We start from the raw sequence: 21,293 nt of genomic DNA on the forward strand, positions 1-21,293 counted from the left end.
TAACAAAATACAAACGTGTAGCAGTTTATTATTTCAATGTCATAATGAGAAAAATACCTGAAAACATGATGCTACATGATGCTACATGATACTACATGAAAGTGTGCTTGTAGAGACTGTAACCACAGAGATTCAGAACAAAACTGGAACATTATAATGCAAGTAGGGAAGAAAAAGGAAGGAAAAGGACACATAAAAGCTACTGTAACTACAACCAGAAAAAAAAAATCTGCAAAAGATCATCGAAAATACCTATGCAATCATACAAATACTTGGGAGACTGCTAAAATTTGGTACAGAGATGAATGCTCATTAAACAAAATTCAGCACAACATCCTCAGCTGCACTATATGCTCAGAAAAAGGCAGCCCTGAACCATCCCTCTTTCTCTGGCCACAGGGCTGCAATGGGAAAATTGGAACCCTGAGCAGCAATAGTTCAAAGTCTGAGTGCTGAGCCCAAAATCCAAGGGCTGAGTTCAGCCACACCAGGTACACCTGCTCTGTAAGGATCACTTCTCTGAGCAGTGCCTGGGAAGGGCTGTGTTTTCAACCCTGCCTAAACACATCTCTGTAGTGTAGGAAGGAGCTTCAGAGAGAGGATTTGTGGCAAGCAGCAAGCTCCTGCTTTATCTGGTGATAAAGCAGCCTGGGCATTGAAAGAAGTAGAATAGATGTCAGAAGAAGCAGAATAGACGTGTTGTTTGTCAAGGTAATAACTTTCATTTGAGGAGCTGTGAAAGGATTCCACTGAGACTCCTCAACTACCAAGGAAGAAGGAAGTTTTTTACCAGGAAACCTCAAACCTAACTTCTGCAGAATCCCAAAGATTTAGGAAGAATCAAAATCAATTTCACAGCTTCAGCACCCTGCATTAGCTGTGGTCTTGATGAAGGACATCATGGTCACAGAGTGTCCTCCCAAATTACATGGAGCTGGAATGGAGGAAATGCTCCTCTCCATTTCTCAGTACTAACCTCTCCTCAAAATCTTCTAATATGTTTCCTGGCCTGCGTGCAGAATCCAGAATGTACTGGCAGCTGTGTGGAAAAGGTAACTAACCATGCTTTCTGTGGAAAGGGAAGGTGATGGTAGATGGTGAACATTTCATGTTCAAATGCTGTGATATGAGCAGTCTGGGCAAGAGGAAGGAAAAAGGAAAACACATGTATCTGAATGAAACCCCCTCCCTGCTCATATTGCTGGTTAAAAAACTAAGGGTGAACAGAAACATAAGGAAAAAATGTACGAGGAAAAAAAAATCAATACATGAAAAATTTATACTAGGCAAGAAATTAGATTACCGCCAAGGAAAGACAGCACCTGAAGCTAGGTTCATGTTAATTTGGGGAGCATAAAGGAATTCATCACACCTTTCTAGAAGGCCCTTGTTTTCCTTCCTAAGATTACAGAGGCTGAGACAATGGCCACTATGTATCTGGTGTACATGCTTTTGTATGGAGTTAAGAAGGGATCATTTGGCCCTGTATCTTTTAACTACATTCCTGACAAAAAGTTTTATAGCAAATCCAGAAAAGAACAGGCATGTTCTTCTTAAAATACTGCTGTATTCTATCTGTGGAAAAACCTGGAGAATATGCATCTATTCCTTGGCCAAATGGTTAACAGGAAAACACAATTATGTGAAAGTATTTGAATGCTGTAAGATAGAAAAAAGGAGAGAGAAACAAATGGACATACTATCTGAGATGGCTATATTACATATAAGAAAGTCAAACACAAGTAAAGATAAACTCTACTACCAGAGGGAGTAATTGTAACAACAATAAAGGCAAAAGTAATTTCTCAAGTAATTTCAATTCCATCACATTGATCACTTTATAAAGCCAAAGTATGGCAACGAGATACATTACTTCCTCCTGTTGATCTTTTACATTTTTCTGTGTTTATCACCCAATTTTACATCAACCAACAGTCAACTACAAATGGGAAAGCAAGAGCCTGTGTCACCTGTGAACGATCTATTGTCCATACCACAAAACCCTCTTGTATAATTTATGTTAGGTGTAGCGTTCCCATTCTTCCCCTATGCATGTAATGATCATTCCTTCTTTCATATCTTCATCTTGGCTCTTTCTAATATTTCTCTTATGATCTTCTTTCTTGTAAATAGAACCTGAATTAAAAGGGTCTATTGTTTGGCCTAAGAACTATAACTTTTGGTCTTAGAATAAGAAAATATACCAAGAAGCAAGGCATTATCCACTTAGCACAGCTTGAAAACATGCTTATTTTAAAGGATTTTTAAATATAAAAATAAAACAATCTTTCATGAGCAATCATATAATTTCAGGAGTTCAAGCTACCCTTATCTCACACGGTGTGAGATCCTCTCTGACTATTTCATCATTTTCACAGGGCTATCTAGACCTGGATTGTCTCTTTATTCTTGCCCTCTTCACAGGGATGAAATTGTCTCCATTCATTACCTTCTAACACCTGGTTTTCATTTACTTTCACTTAGAATAAGTGCAGAAGGTTAAGACAAATGTTTTAATTGGTTAAGACAAATGTCTTCCCTATCCTTGTTTTCTGGATGGTGCCTGAACAATTGTCACAGCCAGTCAAACTGACTCATCCTCTAGACCGCAGAATGCAATCTCAGAACAAGGTCCTTACTTCTGTTTACTTTTCTTTTGCCTCTACTGTTATTATACCTTCCAAAGTGTTTTCATTCAGCAGAAAAATAGAAGTGCCCATAACAACATCCTTCTTTGGAATTCCTGGACTTTCTTCACACAGCCAATTTATAAGAATGTTGAGTTTGTGGTCAAAAAGATCTGTCTTCAGATTCCACCCAGGCCCTATTTTTTTAATCTTGCAGCAGCCCAGCATATTTTTTTTCTCTGTCATATAAAATGAGTTGTAATAAACAGCTCCCATTGTGATTGCTGGTTTTAGCACATTTAAGGAAGTAGCACAGGTACCACACTGTTAACCACAGCGAGTCCTGTGGTTGATAATGGCAGTGCTAACAAAGATGAATCACCAGCAGTGAAAGCAGGTCAAAAAAACCACACACATACACACACACACAGAACCCTACTCAATCCAAAACAAAACCAAAAGGAACTCACTCCACCAGAAAGGATATCCAGGGAAAGAGATAGGAGTGTAGCTGGGAATGTATTGCATGTAACATACTCTGCTTTGAACACATTGTTCACAGTATGGATTCGCCCTCAGCAGTCATGATCTGAAAAACTTTATTGAATAATGTGATATTCAGATTTTTCAATGAAAATTTATGGTTTTGTTCATTTTTCTCACTGCTTCAAATGATGGTTGTACACCTTCCTGTAAAACAGGTTTTCAAACACCAGAAGTTCTTATGAATCCTTGCAGGGTTCTGCATTTTCACATTTTCTTAACTCTTGCCCCACTAGAATAAATGATTGCCAGGGTAAAGATTATTTTTGTTTGTGCTTTCCTACTATCTACCATTCTGGACATCCAAAATCTGTGGGGACTTTCATGTGAATGCCTTCATACAAATCGTGTCCATCACCCCTCACTGACAGCAAAGGCAAGAAACACACCACCATAACACACAGGACAGAACAAAACAAAACAGCAGTGCTTCAACACAAGAATGATTCCCTTGAACTGCTTTCCACCCTATGAGAAGGAAAAGAGGGTGAGTCTTAGTCTTTTCTTCTAGCTAAGGAGAAATAATCAAGCTAGCTGCTACACCATCAAGTATTGCATAGGAAAATAGAGGGAGACTTTGCCAATGGACTGGCTGGCTCACTGCATTTTGAGAGCTTTGTGAATTCTTAAAAAGCTCTTCCCCTCAGAATGACTTCAGGAGAACAGCACACAGTGCTGGCAGCAGCATTTGAGCCTCCTATTTGAGTATTCTACTTCAATACAAGATGGGCCTGGATATGAAAGAAAAAGCACAGTGGCCTTTGAGGAAGAGGTCACCTTCTTTTTAACTTCTCAAGTGTCAAGGCTCAAATAACTGGAGGGCCATTCCACAACCATCCTCTCAGTCAGCCAGCCATTACTGTTCTTCAGAAGGAGAGGGCTGTTACTACAGTGGCCCTCTCGCTACATCCTTCATTTTCACATCTTCTATGAAAAATAAGTTATGGACTGTATTAACCAGCTTATTTTCCCTAAGCTTCAGCATAATGATCCAACTAATAGCTTTCCATCACCTTTTGTCTCAATAGCAGAGAGCAACTCCAACCCTTGCCTTCATGTGGGAAATGGCAGATAGGAAGAGATAGAAATCAAACAAACACTACAGCCTGATGTTTAAAGCTGTTAAGTTTTCTTATGAACTCCCAATGTAAGAATACCCAGAGTACCTTAAACTGCACAAGGATCAAGGGTGTTCTGAGAGGAAAAAATATGTTCACATTTTAGAACACTGTGCATCTGTGTGAGTTAAACAAATCAGAACTACCTACAAATTATTAAACAATAGTTTTTCCTCTTGGTGAACTATACCACTGTTTCCCTAAATATTAAGAGTCATTGTGTGTTCACTATCAGCCAGGCACCTATCCTGTCACTGTACATTCACAGTAGAAAACCCTCTTTCCAGTGCGTGTTACTCATAAATGTGCTAAATCAGACTGACTCTCTGCCCTTCTATGTTCTAAGGTGAATTAGGAAAGGGTCTGTTATAGGATGATACAGGCCATTCTTTTGTAATGGTCTGCAGTTTTCTCTCCCAATACATTTTCTTTTTATTTAGCACTTCCATTTTTATCCTGTGCTCTTCTTCAGCCATCTCACACTCTCTTTCTATTTGCTGTATCTTTGCCACATGAACTTCATTCATTTGGATTAACTGGAGTTGCAAAATCGACATTTGCTGATGATGTTCTTCCTCATGCATCTTTTTCAGAGCACTTTCCTGAGATGCTTTACTTCTGTAGTTCTTATCTGCTGCTATTCTGACATCAGAACATGAAGGCTCAGGCTGGGAGGTGCCTTCACATACTGGAAAATGTACCAGCTCTTTGTCTTCATCACAAAGTTCTCTGTTGGACACAACAAATGACTCTGCAAACCAAAGAAGAAAAAGTGTTATAGTATTCTCTTCCCTTCCTTCAAGAAACGGAAATGTGATAAAATATAAGTTACTGACATGTGCATATAAAGCTTCTGCTCCAGTAGCAAAGCACAGGAGCCACTACATAAGGCAGTTCTGCTGAGAATACTAAGGACATAATGGGCTGAACAGAACCACTTGGAGCTCTGTTGAAAGACCTCCAAGGCTATAGTGGGAGTTCAAAAGACTAAAGTGAATGCAGACACTTGTAAGTGGACACCTAAATTTAGATGGCTGAGCCTGGAGCTAAACCTTAATGCAGCCATTTAAGCTAAATCCATATGTGACTTGCAATATTTTATAAAAGATTTGAGTGCCAGGTGAAGCTGTGTCAACATGAATATCAAAAGACCAAGGGAACAGTAGGAAGAACACTTTTTATTCTTTCCTTATTTCTGCTGCAGATACTGTAAATATAGTAGTGTTTATTTTTAGGAAAAATATCACATTATTCTAACTTTAAGAAGGCTCTACCAATTCTTCTGAAATAAAAGAGACTGTGCAGGGAACAGAACAGTTACCACTGCAAATGAGGGTCTCAAAATACATTCCTATCCAAATCCAAATGACTAATTATGGTAAATACAATTATAAAAGAGGCATTCTAAGAATGTTATCTAACAATGTAGCTGCTGTTGTCTTTTGAGCAAGGACAGTCTTCTGTGTGAGATCCTGACATCATAAAATTTGCAAGAAACTGTTGCAGCCACCCTCCCTCCTGGTATTGAATTATTCCTTCTGGGGATGCTTGCCAAACAAAGAAGAATGTAGTGCTGAACTTTTTCAGAAAGGCCATTCTCCAGTGTGGACTGCAGCATGAAATATGGCTCCACATACTCTTTTTAGTCCTTGAAAACAAAGGAGGAAAGACCACTGGGAACTCTTGCAGCAGGCAATTGTGTATCAATTTGCTGCTGGTAGTTTTGGGGTTTTTTTTTAAACCAGAAAAATGATACTTTAAAAATTATAACGATATCCTTGGGACTGTTCTCTGGAAAGCCAGCATGATAGCAACTGTGATGCTTGCCACAAAGCAGCAGATATGTCAAAAAGGGATGAAAAAAATCTGCAAAAAATCTCACACCCGTTTAACTCCTGTAGGCCTTGGGAAATACACACAGCCTTGTAATATCATAGCTCTGAAATGACTTTTCTATATCCAGCAGTCACAGCTAAGTGGAGAGATTTGAAAAAGTATCACTGGCAAAATCACATACAAAACAATACTACTTGCATCATTACAGCAACATTTATACCTTGACTAGAAGCATCAGGCTGATATTCAGAGTCTTCTTCTGGTGGGCTCTGCAAAAAGTACATTTGCTCAGGCATTATGCTTCCAATCTTCTCCTTCCCTACGATGTGAGTATTTATAAGTGGACTAATACTCCTTTTTACCTTCTCCCGCCTCTCATGTGCCATTATCTTTTTTGTCCGTGCCTTGATATTTTCCCAGCATTTCTTTAACTGTTTGAAGTCTCGCAGTGATACACTGGGCTGTGAGTTATATTCGTGAGCCAGTGCTTGCCAGGTGCGTTGTTTCAGAGCAATAGTTCTTGCATCGCTTTTTTTACATTCAAGCACGTATTTGTATTTTTCAACTAATGCAAGCAGCACACTCTTCTCCACTTCTGAGAAGTATTTAGCAGGCTTTATTATTTCGTTTTGCATTTTCTACTGTTTCTCCAAGAAGCCAAAATTCCTACGGAAACAACAATGAAAGAAAAAAAAAAAGATACACAAGTTAGAACTGGTTGCAGTATCAGGATTCTGATCAATTCGGTTTTCTAGAATAGCTTGTGAATAGTTCTAGAGTACATAATGGAATGATCAGGTAAGATAAAATAAAACTACATGCTGGTTTGTGTTGCCACTTTAGTGGATACACAGTGCTAGAAGTAGACTATAATGAATAGTTGTCTTTGTTACAATTTGTCTGGATACAAAATACTCACTATTTACTTAGTATCTTGCTTTTAATATCTTGTTTTCCTGTTCATTGCACTTTCTCACTCCCAGAAAGTTTTTCAAGCCCTCAAGTTAGGAACAAATTTCAAAACTCAGCCCCCGCTAGTTTAAGGTTTATGTCTGAAGCCACATTCAGCATGTTTGGGTTTTTTATTTTTTTGGTATAAAAAATACCATCCTCTCTCCTTGCTGATTGTGTATAATAATTTCTCCCAACTCTCTCCAATATTTGAAAGATGTATGAGCAACGATAGTAAGAAGTTGTCCTTTTAAAGACCTGTCAGCTCTGTTCCCCCCCATGCTCCATGCCCTCCTGGCTGATACCAAACAGGCAGCAGGATCCTGACCTGTATTACAATACTGAGAAGCAGCAAGAGTTGCAAGAAGACAAGAAGCAACAACAGAAACCAACCACGCGGAAGGCACAGGTCCTTCAACCTTGACTGATGGCCGTGCAAGTGTGGTACTTCCTTGCACTTGTGCTGCTGGTCACTCAGGAGCCAACAAACAGGCTAAAAAGAGTTTTGGCTTTAACACAGCCACTGCTATACACTTACACCATGTCAGCAACCACCTCTTTTCTCAAGCCCAGCACTTACCTAGTCAATAGGAAAAAGGTAGGTGATAATAGGGAATTCATGGCCATTTAAAAAAACAAAAACAAAACAAAAACCAACCAACCAACCAAAACCCACAGAAAACAACAACAAAAACCCCAAAACCAACCAACCAACCAACCAAAACAACAACAAAAAACAAAAAAAAAAAAAACCCAAAAAACCAACAAAAAAACCCCAAAAAGCTCCAAACCAAAAAACCAAAAAAAAAAAAAAACCCCAAAACAAGCAGTGTTGCCTTGAGTTAACAACATACGACTGTGAAACAAAATATATTTTTGCTTCTTCTATCTTTTCACACTTTTCTCCCCCTTCCTTTCTGCTGTAACTGTGTAGCCCAAACTACTTTTAGATTTTGGGCAGAAATGCTGCCTAGCTCTCATTTCTTTTGTTTTTAATCATTAAACCCAGTGATACATTTATAAGATAATTGGTTCATATTCCTAACAGTCTAGGACTCTCCCAAAATGAATTTTCTAGTCTTTTGCCTATTGTTTCTACTACTTCTCTTATAACCTTCTTCAATGGTGCACTAGATATCACCATCGGGTTTCCTCTTCTCAATATATTTTTCCTTAACTCCACCACACTAGGACTTTGTGCCATCCTTGTAGTTCCTTTCCTCCAAACATCTTAGTACTTACAGTTATTCCCATCTCTTTCAGTAAAGGTAACTACTTATATTTATAAAGAAGGCTAACAGACAAGATCATATCGAAATGAAAACCCAAGCCTGGCATAAAAACAGTGGGGCTCTTGAGTAGCCCATAGAATATGACAAAGCCCAGCTGTCCTGGTTCCAGCAGGGACAGAGCTCATTTTCTTCCTGGAGGCTAGTACAGTGCTGTATTTCAGATTTAGAGAGACTAATGCTGATAACACATGGATGTTTTAGTTGATGCTCAGTGGTGTTTATTCCAAGTTAAGAATTTTCAGTTCCCCATGCTCTGCCAGAGAGCAGGTGCACAAGAAGCTATGAAGGAGCACAGCCAAGACAGCTGATCCAAACTGGCTAAAGGGATATTCCATACCATAAAATGTCACATTCAGTGTATAAATGAGGAGGGAGTTGGCCGAGACCTGCAGGTGGTGAGCAATTGTATTGTGCATCATTTGTTTCTCTTGAGTTTTCTTCCTCTCTTTCTCTCTCTCCCACTCTCTCTTCTCTACTACAAGTATTATTATTGTTACTATATTTTATGTTGTTTCAATTATTAAGCTGTTCTTATCTCAACCCACAAGTTTTACTTTTTTTTTTTCTGATTCCCCTCACCACCCCACTGGGGGCAAGGGGTGAGCAAGCAGCTGCACAGTACTTGGTTGCTGGCTGGGGTTAAACCATGATGCCAGCAAAACAAAGGAGTCAAAGTACAGGGGACACAGTGGAAAAAAGCCTGGAATAGCAAAACTGAAGCCAAGTGAACAGAAGTAAGTAACAGTCTAGGTCAAGTCAGTAGCTAAGTTGTATCCCTACTGAAAAAGGAGCAAACACTTGGTTTGCACCTTCTGTCAGTGCTTGTCTGGATTATTTCTGGGCACTTATGTGGGTCCTGCATAGTCACAGTTCTGCTCTCTCTTACCAAATCCTGGTTGCACAAGGACATGGGAGAGCTGAAGTTTTTGCAACAGACAGCATCTAGGGGACTAAGGGAAAGATCCATAGGAAAACAAAATGCAGTAGTGCTACTGCTCATAGAAGAGCTAGTTTACTTTGCATGAAAGCAAAATGAGGAAGAAGGAAGAGAGTTGGGTGGTTGAGTTTAAGGAAGACAGTTTCTTGATCCAGTATTTCCTCTGTCACGCTGTGTCAAGTTATTTTTCATGGTCTGTGAAAACTTAAGTGACCCCCCATGCTGGTGACAGGAATTCTTAAACAGTCATAAACCCAAAGAACAAACTAGGTGTAAGTAAAGAAATGTCTTTCATTGCATACCAGTCATTACAATGCCTAGGTCTAATAGAGGTGTACAGCTGCTTCAGGAATTCCTTAAATAAAACACAAAATAGGAGAAAAAAAAAGTAGTCAGGAAATTGACATCCTAGCAAAGATACTGAAAACTGGCAATTTCACTCCATGAAATCACTCTGCAAACATGTAAGATAAAAGAGACCTAGAATGGAATAGAGTGCATCTACTAATCCATTTTACTTCCATACTTATTGCACCATTCCAAACCATTCAGTTGCTTTGGACAGATGCTGAAATGAAATTCTTGGGACTAAATATTGGTTCAGTATCTTAACCTCAATTCCACCAAGGAATGGGTTGAAATGCAGTCCCACCAGCACGTTGTGAGGCCCAATACCTTATGACCCTGAAAAGCCAGGATCATTCCATGTGATCAGAAAGGACTGATTCTACCTTCTGCTGATACATGGAAATCTTACTTCTAGTTTTGAAAAGGTGAGAGAACCTCAGATGAAAAAAACCATTACATGTTTATGTTTAGAAAATCCCTTTATTTAGAAAAACAGGATTTTCAGAACTTTGGAGAGTACATTCAAAAAGTTAAACAACATTACTAGGATTCCAGGTGCTAAATATCTAGCTCCACAGACTGGCCATCAGCTGAGTCAGTAAATCCGCAATCAGCTGATGTCAGTAAATATCTAAAACATTTATAAATATGACTTCCAATATATTAACACATTATGTACCAGAATAAAAGCTCATCTTTCATGGATGGAGCAAATTTAAGTATCATTTTCATACCACACTATCATTTACTTCTATTATTTTTACTGTTGTAGCTTGAGATCCCCAGTTGTAAGTTCAAATACTAAACATTAAAGAATGGAAAGATAAGTCCTACTCTGAGAAAAATATATTCATCTTTTCTTCCACTAATCACATTCCCAGTATTTGTTTCCTAAACATACACACAGCACTTGTGTCCTTTCTGTGAAGAAGCCAGGATTATGATCTAGGATGTATAAAGGAAGTCAAAAACTGGTGTGGACAGTCTAATACCTATAAGAAAAGAGTTTTGGAAGACTCTTCTCAAGATCTTACATGCTTAACCTACTTTCTTCAATGTATTAAAGCCCATTTGCAATGAGGTGAACAAGAAAGCTCTCTGAGATGTCAGGACAAGTTAGAATAGCACGAAGTTGTGTCAGAACACCACCATGTATTTATATTCACCTCTTTTTTCTTTATGCATATTATTCACCTTCTTGCAGCCCACTGGCTCCTCTGCAGAATATGAGAAAGGACTCACAAGCCCACAGAATTTCCATTTTGAGGCTAAACAGTCCTTCCAGGACATATGCCTGGGATATATTTTAGGAGGAATCTGTGCTGAAATCAAAGTAGTTTATTGTGCATAGCTCATCTCGTAAACTGGATTGATTTGTGTGGGCACATGAGGACAGCTGCAGAGTAAATTCTAAGAAACAAAGACTGGGAAGCTTCTCCCACTCTTACAGGTGCCTAGGCTCCAAGACACATGCAGCAAGAAAGCCCTTTATCCTAAATACCTTCTCCTGGCATGGCTCAATTCACAACTTGCCTTAAAGCAGTGTCCTAAGCATTTGTCCTCTCACACAAACCTCTATCGCTTTAAGATAACAGAAGTATCTCTCAGCTCCTCATCTTTACTGTGAAATGTTGTGCAGCATTCTTCTTTTAAAGGCTATAAGGCGCGTGATGTGATCTGCTCAAAGAATAGCTTGAAAAAAAATTACAGAAGTTAGGAAAAGCACATCTGTTCATAAATATGTCACACACATGTGTTATTTTGCTTGCACACATGTAAACAGACAGCCAAGCTCCAATCCGTTGCAAAGCAGCACAGTAAAAGGAAAAAAAATCAGTTTAAGTTGCTATGTTGTGGGAGCATTTTTAGTCCATGAAATGTTTTTTAGTCACAAGAAAATGCAGAGAGAAAGTTATGGTGGAAGACTTATCCCAAATATTAAAAAGATTACACTAACCAAACCCAAAGAAAAGTGTTTGTTAGCAAATTGTGATCACTTATGGGGTGAAAATGCAGTGCACTGACCAGTGCCAACAGAATTACTACCAGAAATATTCAAAGATTGATAAAAATAAAATTTATGTCTCTAACTTAAATTGCAGATGAAGCTCTAAACATAGCTAGTAATTAACAACACTGGAAATTAAACATAATTCTGTCCTTTTCATCCAGTGCTTGAGGATGAAAGAAAGGCATGGAAATGCAATGACCCAAACTAGTCACAACAGGTTTATATTTCGTTTGAATGACAGAAGCAGCAGTAAACAGTGTTCTGCTTCCTCAAATGTTTCCTTGGTTTTCCTCACCAAGCTTCCATCAGTGTTCCAGGCCTGACCCTGCCTACCTTGAGACTTGAAATCAGTAGGTAATTAAGAGCACATTGCAAATATGAATGAGATCTATACAGAAAATGTGTTTTAATCAGATTTTTAAAAATCCCACCTCCTTGGGTGCTTGCCCCCTACGTTTTAATACAAATGAATAGTTATCATGGATCATCCAGCAAACAAACAAGATCATCTATTAGTAAAATTCACACTACTTTACCCAAATTTCTCCTATCAGATTTTATACAGTTATACACGGAAATGTATTAAAATATATATGTACCTGGACCATATTACACTATAGATACACACAGATTTTAAGCGGGTCATCCCACTACCTATGGAGGACATCCAAAGCACTTCCCGCAAGCAAGGTAATGGACGCAGGTTGTTATTCCGAACGACTGCCTGAAATTCACCAAAAATAGGCATAATAGAGGAATCCTACCAGACTCTCCCGCACCCGAACTTCTCAAACATTAACTCGAGCTTGGTGGGCTTTTTCTAATCTCCTCGCTAGCTCCTCTTCTGCCTGAAGGAGAACGGAGAGCAGGTCCCGGCTGCACAAAGGCGGCCGCTCCCCGCCGGGCGGGCGCGGGGGCTGCGGCGCGGTGCGGGCGCATCAGCCGCGGCGGCGGGGGGGGCTCGGCCGCTGTCACCCAGCGCCCGCGGGGACCAGCGCCGGCGGCGGGGACAACCCCACCCTGCGGCCCCGCCGGCTCCTCGTAACAAAGCGCCTCTCGCCTGCCTCCCTCCCTCCCTCCCTGCTTCCCCGCCTCCCTCAGCTCCCCGCCCGCAGGCCGCCGACACCGCTCCCTCCAGCTCCCCGCAAACCCCGCGCTGGATTCCCGCCCGCCGCGGCGCCGGCCTCTCCCGCGGGGGACACTGCTGTGCCGCGGGGACACCGCCGTGTGCCGCGGGGACACCCGGCCCGGGCGATCCCGCGCCCGCAGGTGCGGCGGAGCTGTGGGGAGGCAGCCGCGGGGAAATGCGCGTTTATGTGTGTGAGTTGTGCGGAGCGGCGTGCGAACACCGGGCGGCCGCCAGGAAGGGGGTGGGCAGTCCCGCCTGCACCGGGCACGGGCGGAGGTCCCGGAACGCACGTCCCTGGCGCGGCATGCCCATCCGCATCCCGATCCCGGGGCCCCGGAGCGAAGCGGGGATTCCCCAATCCCCACCCCGGTGCGGCGGCCGCGGACCCAGCTCGGGCTTTACCTCCGACAGCGCCCGGCGGCCCACGCGCCTGCGCGCCAGCGCCCCCAGCGGCGGCCGCGGGAAGGGCCGGGAGCTGCCGCGGCCGCCCTGCTCCCGTTCCCGATCCCGTTCCCGTCCCCGCCCGCCGGCACCGCTCAGTGCCGTGTCCGGCCCGGCGGGGTTCCTGCCACCCCTCCGTGCCTCACTGCGCCCGGCTTGGCGCAGCTCCCGCCCGCGAGCGGGTCGGTGCCCAGGTGCCGGCGCGGCACCAGGGAGCGCCCTCAGCTCCTCCGGGCTCCGGACGCTGCCCGGCCCGCCGGTGAGTTGTGGGCAGCAGCGGCCCGGCGGTCTGCCGGCTGCGCCGGCTCCGGCGGGAGCAGCGCCTGTGTCCGCCCCGGCGGGCTGGAAGTGCCAGGAAGGGCGCTCTGCCGCCTGCGCCGCTCCTGGCGTGGGGTTTGGAGCTTCGGGGCCTTCCTGCTTCCCTTCCTTCGCTCCATTCCCTCCCTCTCTTCTTCCTCCCTCTTTCCTTGGCTGCCGCGGTCCGGGTGGAAGCGTGTCGTTCTTGCCGAACCCCGCCTGTGCCTCCTGTTCCTCAGGCACACCCCCGGCACTGCGAGCTGGCAGTTCCCGGTGTCTGTCTGTCATCTGTCCCAGCCCGTGCGCGCAGTCCTATCCCAGGAAAAAAGGGGGGAGCTTGAAATGCTCCGGATTAGTTTTTGTTTCGTTAGTTTTTGTTCTGCGTAATCTTCTGGTGACGTTGACGTTTCCCGAGGGAAGCTCGCGGAGAACAATTGTTTCTTTCCATGCTGCAGTTTTGCTCTCGAGTTGAAAATAGGATCATTAGCCTGGGAATTTAAAGGTTGAATACAACTCAAAGCGAGACTCATAATAAAGCTGGAATGTGCCCAACCCTCATAATAGACGGATCAAAAATGTAAATAATTTTGTGAAGCTCAAACAACAGTTTGCAATCTTTCTGCAATTTTCCTAGAGTTTTTTATCGTCTAAAGACTGAATATGGACCCTGAAAGTGAAATAAAGAAGCAAATAAACCCCTTTTACTGCAATGTAAGTATTCACTTAAAAAGTTGTACTTAAACCAAGTGTGAATGTGCTTTTTTTTCTCTTGAGCAGGCTTGGTAAATAGCACTGGACCTGAACTTTTTTTGGAGACTTTGTCATGTTTGGCTTGGCTGTGTGTTAAGAATTGCTTATTAAAGTGAATAATATTATCTTTCTAAATAAAGGCATTCATTTTAGTGGGTGATTAAGTGTAGATCCTGTTCAGAACAAAAAATCCTGATTTCCCCTAGTTGTCAGCTTTATTGCTATTTCTTTAAAGCACACTGGGATTTTTAGAGGAGAAGAAAATATTTGGGCTGCTGCTGTTCATTCATGTGAATTTAAACTTAATCTGCTCCCATTGTGAACTGGCCCAGGCATAAGGCAGCTGTGATAGGGAAGTTTTCCAAAGGGAGCGAGGCAGGCCCTGAGCTGATCAGAGTAAGTGTGGATGCAGCACTGAGGGGAACAGGCTCACCCCAGGCAGGTGCCATGGCTTGTCACAATTATGCCCTGCCTGTGGCTCACCCTTCTTCTAGAGTGTGTGAGGACGGTCTTGGATCTGCCTTCACTTATCCACACATGCCCACCCAGAAAGTGTTATGAGAGAGCGGCAGAGTTCTGGAGCATCTGAAATTCTTACATGGTGTGGAGACTCTGGTTCGTTTCACTGTCTTTTAGTGGTCTTGGAGCCTTAAAAAATTCAGTTTCAGGAGGCTGCTCTAGTTTGTCTTTGAAGTAGTAGTACTTTTGTAGAACTTAAGCAATACCAACAATTTGATAGTAGATCTGTTTTGATATCAGTGGTATTTTATTTGTCTTGGTCTGTGTGCAATGCTAGAAATACTCCTCTTTAATCTAGATTTGCAAAATCTGGTGTTCTTCTGCATTAAACCTGCAGACTCATTTCCTTGGAGCAAAACACAGGACGGTAAGATCAGCTTTTGAATGCACTTTTTGTCAGATTTTATCAATTTATTTAACAATAGATTATGGGGTTTGAAATCTAGTTTTTATTATGGTGGTGAAAATACAATTTCAGATATTTAACTAGTTTTGCTAACTTACTGTCTTGTCTACAATGATAAAGTAGAACGTGGTTTTGTACGTTAGCCCTGTCAGAAGATGTTACAACTTTACGTCTAGAAAAGACAATACATGAGAATACATGGCTGTTGATAAAGGGAAAATGGAATTGCTTAAATCATAGACAATCTCCAGAATGAAAAGGGATGTTTTTCTTTTTTAATTTTCATGTTCACCTGAGATAGTTTATGCTGTTGGTATTAATTGAGCTTATATATAATGAAAACTTTGCATTGTTGTTTTTTGACTTCTTAAGTGCCTTTCTTTTTTTTTTTTTTTTGTTGATAACTTGGTAATTTAGGTTGAAGAAGCACTGAAAACTCATGGCATGAGTAAGTGCAAGATTTTTTTGCTTCCTGCTGTGTCCTGTACCCACATTTTTCTCCCTACCCCAATGTAGTTGTTTATGAAACAAATGAGAAGACTTTCTCAAGACTTGTGCTTTAAGACCTATCCTGTGTTTTTTTTATTATATAACTACCTAATCAATCAGTAATGTGAGCAAGAGGTATGCAAAGTTGATTAACAAGCGCTGGCTAGAAGACTAAAAATCACCTACGTTAAATTTTTGAGAAACCCTAAAGAATTCAAGACATTAGAGACCTTCAAAAGTCAAAATATAATTTAAAAGCCTATGCTTCTTAAAGTATGTAGAAATACTGTTTATACTTTACATTTGTTTTTAAAAGGGTTTAATTTGCTTCAGCTAATGAAGATATTTTTAATACTTTTAATAAGTTTAATAAATCGTTAAACCTCCTCTGGGTCTTGATGAACTGGTCTAGTTCCAGAAGGAGTGAAGATCTAACTACATTTGCAATTGCTCTCCTAACTTGTTTTCATGATGCACCAAAATGTTTTTTTCAGGTTTCTACAGTTCACTGCTCCTAGAATTCTGTTTGAAAGTTGTTGTTCACGTCAGACGTAGTCATTGGACCTACCTGATCTGAGAATTTTTGTTTGGACTGTAATGGAAATTTAAGTGATTAAATATTTAGCAGCTATATGCTTGCTGAAATAAATATCCTGAAATTCCTGGATGCCCTCAAATGTTTAGAGACATTGAACTTGATTGATCTTCCTCTCTGCCTGCTTCATTGAATTGCCCGACATGAAATAACTTTGTTGTTGTTTAGTGTGAATGTTTTTTGTCTGTCTTTTGGAGCATGGTGCTAATGACACCAGGGTCAACAGTTCATTCCTTGAACAGGACTCAGTGATCCTTGTGGATCCCTTCCAACTCTGTGAATCTGTGAAAAAAATCTCTTAGCACGTTCAAAACTTAACTTAAACATAGCTGTTTTCTCATGTCAACAGAAGCTCAGAGTTTTTTTCAAGTAGTCAGTCAGTTATTTTACCAAATTATTTTTTATACTAACAATTTTATTTCCACTTCTGTGGGTTTCTTTTGTTTTCTTCTTTGTGTTGGTTTTTTTTGTTTGTTTGTTTGTTTGTTTTTTATTTTAGTTAAAACAGAAGGTTCCTTAGGAAAGAAATTGAAAACAACTGTGAAACTTCCTGATTTTGGTAAGAATGTTTAACATCTTCCCCCAGACCTCCCTCCCCCCCCACCCCCCCCAAAAAAAGAAGTGGAAGAAAAAAAAAATTTTGAGGTACAATATTACAGGTGATGTCCAGATCTTATGAGGTCATTGGGAATTAATTTCTGTTCATTGTACTTTCAGTCTGCAGTAATATTTTGTAGTAATACTTAATTTTTGCAATACAAATGCTTTAAAAAGAGCGGAAATAAGATTGGGGGAACAATGTTTCATGATAACTGACTTAATTTGTGATGTGGGACCATGTACATGGGGACTTAATTTGTGATGTGGGACCATGTACACGGGGACCAACTCCCCAAGCAGGGACTTGTACATGACTCAGTGATCCTTGTGGGTCACTTCCAACTCAAAATCGTCTGTGAATCTGTGAAAAAAATCTCTTAGCACATTCAAAACTAAACATAGTTTAGTTTTCTCTTATCAGCAAAAGCTCAAAGAGTTTTTCCTAAAGTAGTCAGTTATTTACCAAATTGTCCTTTCAATTGTACTAACAATTTTATTTCCACTTCTTTCAGATTCTTACTTTTGTTTTCTTCTTTTCTTTTTTTTTTTTTTTAGTTAAAACAGAAAGTTGCTTAGGGAAGAAAGTGAAAACACCTGTGAAACTTTCTGATTTTGGTAAGAATGTGTAATGCCTCTCCCCACACCTCCCTGAAAAAAAAAAAAGTGGAAGAAATAAAAAATTTTGAGGTACAACATTACAAGCGATGTCTAGATCTTAGCAGGTCATTGGGAGTTCATTTCTGATCATTGTACTTTCAATCTGCAGTAATATTTTGTAATAATACTTAATTTTTGCAATTCAAATGCTTTAGAAAGAGTAGAAATAAGATTGAGGGAAATAATGTTTCATAATAACTGACTTAATTTGTGATGTGGGGCCATGTGGAGCAGGGATTCACTTGTATGTGAATTTCTTACAGCGCCACTTGAGCCAGAGAAGTTTCATGGACAGACACTGGAAGACCAGCTTAATACATGTAAAGAATCAGAACCTGCACTTGGTGAGGGCTTTTAATACTGTAATTATTTGGTTTTGTGGTATTTACCTTAAAGAGTACAGATGAGTTTTTTAAAATGTAAAATTAGGTAATGTGTTACAAAATCTTCTTATGGTTGTACTGAATACCCAATAGTATGGTATGGAAGTGACAAATTGCAGTGACAAAATCATTGGATTTAGCCTGGAATATATTTGATTAGATACCTCATGTTGACAACATTCTCTAGACACAATCTAAAGTGATATGAAAAAAATGAACTTGAACTTAAGAGATCAGTGTGGCTCTTTGCAATTTAACTACCCATCCAGTGGAGGGGAGATAGGAGTTGACAGAAAAAACAACTAGGGACATATATTAAAATACATTCTCTTCTAATTAGTTAAAAAATAGTTGTTGCTATTATTTTTTAGGATTAAAAAAAAAAAGGTTGAGTACTATGTGGTAAGCATAAGACATCCTAAAAACATCAGTTTTATAACTTTGGTGTTCAAAAAGTCTAGACACCCAAAAGATAAAATATCTGATGGTTCTGAAAATCTTCATTGATGTATTTGACATGCAGTCAATGTAACCTCAATGTAATCAAAGTAATCTTTTCCTTATATGTCAGAGCTTTAAGATTACTTCTTTTGCAACAAGCACTGATGATTTGTTCCAGCAAACATGAAATTTCCTAAGTTGTTTGGTTTTTTTTTTCAATACAGGACTTAATTACATAATAGAATACCGAACAAAGGACAATGTTCCTTTTCTCTATGAATGTCAACTTTGTTACTGTAAAACAGGACTGAGTAACATGTTCATGCATGTTTGTGGTTCCAAGCACAGACTGGCATACTTGGTAAGTTCTTTTGTTTGTTTGATTTAATGTAATGATTAAAGGGGAGAATTAGTCAAATTTTGATTTTTAAAAAAATAAAATTTAAGGTTTTCCATAAGCTTCTGTGAAAATCTTGCTATTGCAATTGGGCAGCTGTGATCAATAGACTTAAAATTCTTCTCATCAGTAATGTGTATGTCTGTCCATTGCTTGATACTGAGTGTAGTTTATTCTGTTTTGGCCAATCAATAATGAAATCTGTAGCTAAAATGGACTAGAAATAGATGTTTGACTGATTTTTGTATTATGTAAGAGAACATTATCAAAGAAGAAACTATTCAATCTTTCAGATGCTTTGAAAGGAATGTATTTATAAATGAACATAATGCATATTAGACAATGTGATACATATTAGATTATTAGATAGAGTGACTTGGAATCAGTGGGGGGAAAACCCAACTCCTCTTCTGTTTTGAGGCTGGACAAGACATGTCTGTTCTGTTGCTTGTTTTATGACAAAGCTCTTGAGGTTCATGTCAGTTCACAAACATTCAAACGTTATCATTTTCAATATGTTTAGAGAAATGAGGCTTTCCAGTCTCTGAATGTTTACTTGAGTATATTGGCTTAGGATGGGCTTTAACAAAACTGAGAAAGCAATATTCTGAAAAGTATTTTGATACTCCCCATAAAAGTCTCTCAGAATTGGTATTACGTTGAACACATCTTAAAGTCTTAGACAGCTGAGTTCACATAGTATTTTGGGGTAGCTTCAGGCCTAATGTTGGGTGTGCTGCTATGAATCTGCAGTGATGTCTTTCATAAACACCATGCTGTTTCTGGTCATTCATTCAGATGTACATGCAGGGTTTTGATATTCTCAGCTCTTGCATTTCCTGCTTACTTGGAACTGTTTCCTAACAAATTACATTTGTTAACTGCATCTCTGCTAAATTCTTAAATACTATAAAAATATAATACGTCATGAAGGATAACTTTTAAGTTGTGCACCTGAGCTGGATTACCCTAGGTAGCAAAAAAGACAGGAGACTAAAAGACTGGAATTTGCTCTGCTGAAAAAGGAGCCTGGGGGTCCTGGTGGATGACAAGCTCAAGATAGGTAGTGTAGCTTGGTGTCAGTGAAGGCTAGCAGCAAGCTGAGCTCTACTAACAAGAGTACAGCCAGTGGATCAAAGGAAGTGATTATTTCCCTGTTCTTGATCCTTGCTAGGCCATATCCAGGGTATTGTGTTCAGTTTTGTGCCACTGCAGAAAGGAGGCTATTTATGAAATTGAGCTAGTCCAGTGGAGAACTGCCAAGATGGTCAGGGGCAGAAGCACACTTGTACTATGAAGAGAAGTTGAGGTAATTGGGTTTTTTCTGGCTGGAGAGGAAAAAGTGTCAGAGGGATCTAACAGTAACCCTCCAGTACTTCAGAGGAGGTTATTAAGAAGGCAGAACTAGACCCTTTTTGGAGCTTCTTGGCAGGAACATAAATTCAAGCAGGGGATTTTCCTACATGACATAAAGAAGTTTTTTGCTGTGAGGGCAGTCGAGCATTGGAGCAGGTTGTCCAGAGAAAGGGGGAAATCTCTCTCTCTAGAGGTTTTTAGACCTAAGCAGGCAAAGCCTGATGCGACCAGTTCAGCATTCAGTGTCAACCCTGTTTTGGGCTGAAGATTTGGCTTTAATTCCCTAAAATTATTCTGTGCATAACTATTTTAATAAGTTCTGCTATGTATATGTAGAAGTTGATTTATCTCCCATGATTATTAACTGTGCTAGATCTGGAAGGAGTTGTGTGACTTAAGGACTTGCATTTATTTTCTAGAGACAACATTATCCAGAGATAGCACAATCTGATGAAGTCAAGGGTAAAGGCTCTGAACTAAACAAAAGAGTTAGGCAAATTGGATTAACAATTGAGAAGAAAGAAGGAAGAAAACAAATACAGGTACATTTCTCTTAAGAATTCCAGAAGCTTTATATTTAATAAAGAAAAAAAATGTAATTTCCATTATGGTGGGCAGATTTGCTTTGTAAGGTGGGAAAATCTTGCTTTTTAAACCTTTTTTACAGGTGCTTTTTGTCATTTTAGTAATTCTTCTGGGATTATTCTGGACAAAATTTCTCTGAGTGCACAAATAATGCAAAATATATATTCTAATATTTAAACAATTCTCAGCTCTGTGTGTGTGTGTAAAATAAGTTGGTTTTTTGTTGCTAGGAAACTGCCTTTATAACTTTTCTGAGTAGTTTCTGCTTTGTAAGCAGCTTGAGGCAATTCTCAGGGAAGCCAGGTAAAATTTCTCATAGTACAGATGGAAGTGTGGGAATTTTCAGGTTGACATGAGATAATCAGCAGTGCTGTGGCATCACAGAAGTGCTATAAACTTAAATTCTTAGGGAGCTGCACCCTTAGAAACATATTCATGTGGTGATATCTTCATATTCCTCTCTGTTGATACTTACCCTGCAGTAGTATTTATTTTATAATTTATTTATAAATTTATTTATAATTTATTTATTTATAAATAATATTTATTTATAAATATCCTTTATGTGGACAGGATATTGGTGAA

At 40.0% G+C, this 21,293-nt stretch overlaps 2 protein-coding genes across 9 annotated transcripts in view; one reads left to right on the plus strand and one right to left on the minus strand.

Annotated features, from left to right (window-relative positions):
• On the minus strand, positions 1-13,248 carry MSANTD3 (Myb/SANT DNA binding domain containing 3). 6 transcript variants are annotated; one of them, XM_071455805.1, is made up of 4 exons: positions 11,226-12,417; positions 9,607-9,659; positions 6,345-6,790; positions 1-5,039 (listed from the first exon to the last, which is right to left on the minus strand). In XM_071455805.1, the coding sequence occupies exons 3-4, from the start codon at positions 6,757-6,759 to the stop codon at positions 4,630-4,632; spliced, it is 825 nt and encodes a 274-aa protein (XP_071311906.1). In that variant the 5' UTR covers positions 6,760-6,790; positions 9,607-9,659; positions 11,226-12,417; the 3' UTR covers positions 1-4,629. The 6 variants fall into 6 exon arrangements, with proteins under 6 accessions (XP_071311906.1, XP_071311910.1, XP_071311892.1 ...); XM_071455809.1 differs by lacking the exons at positions 9,607-9,659; positions 11,226-12,417 and adding an exon at positions 13,195-13,248; XM_071455791.1 differs by adding an exon at positions 12,428-12,720 and having other exon boundaries at positions 6,345-11,344.
• The window catches only part of LOC139604610 (uncharacterized), a 19,195-nt gene continuing 10,636 nt past the window's right edge, over positions 12,735-21,293 (plus strand). Inside the window, exons 1-9 of one of the 3 annotated variants that reach the window (XM_071455760.1) lie at positions 12,735-12,932; positions 14,165-14,241; positions 15,098-15,166; positions 15,623-15,653; positions 16,789-16,848; positions 17,445-17,504; positions 17,810-17,890; positions 18,595-18,731; positions 20,543-20,665. In XM_071455760.1, the coding sequence (XP_071311861.1) occupies positions 14,191-14,241; positions 15,098-15,166; positions 15,623-15,653; positions 16,789-16,848; positions 17,445-17,504; positions 17,810-17,890; positions 18,595-18,731; positions 20,543-20,665 (612 nt within the window). In that variant the 5' untranslated portion in view covers positions 12,735-12,932; positions 14,165-14,190. Of the gene's footprint in view, positions 12,933-13,352; positions 13,493-14,164; positions 14,242-15,097; positions 15,167-15,622; positions 15,654-16,788; positions 16,849-17,444; positions 17,505-17,809; positions 17,891-18,594; positions 18,732-20,542; positions 20,666-21,293 lie in introns of those variants that run through there. The other 2 variants (XM_071455751.1, XM_071455768.1) reach the window with 2 other exon arrangements.

This window comes from Agelaius tricolor, unplaced genomic scaffold (assembly GCF_023055355.1).
Source record: "Agelaius tricolor isolate 1412-34295 unplaced genomic scaffold, bAgeTri1.0.p SCAF_2, whole genome shotgun sequence".
Taxonomy (NCBI): domain Eukaryota; kingdom Metazoa; phylum Chordata; class Aves; order Passeriformes; family Icteridae; genus Agelaius; species Agelaius tricolor.

What these genes read in the sequence shown, in the direction of transcription:
- MSANTD3 (XM_071455809.1), bottom strand. Translation starts at nt 6,759, where the DNA reads ATGCAAAACGAAATAATAAAGCCTGCTAAATACTTCTCAGAAGTGGAG. An exon ending in GCCTGATGCTTCTAGTCAAG is followed by an intron (nt 5,040 to 6,344) that starts GTATAAATGTTG and finishes TTTGGTTTGCAG; the next exon opens with AGTCATTTGTTGTGTCCAAC.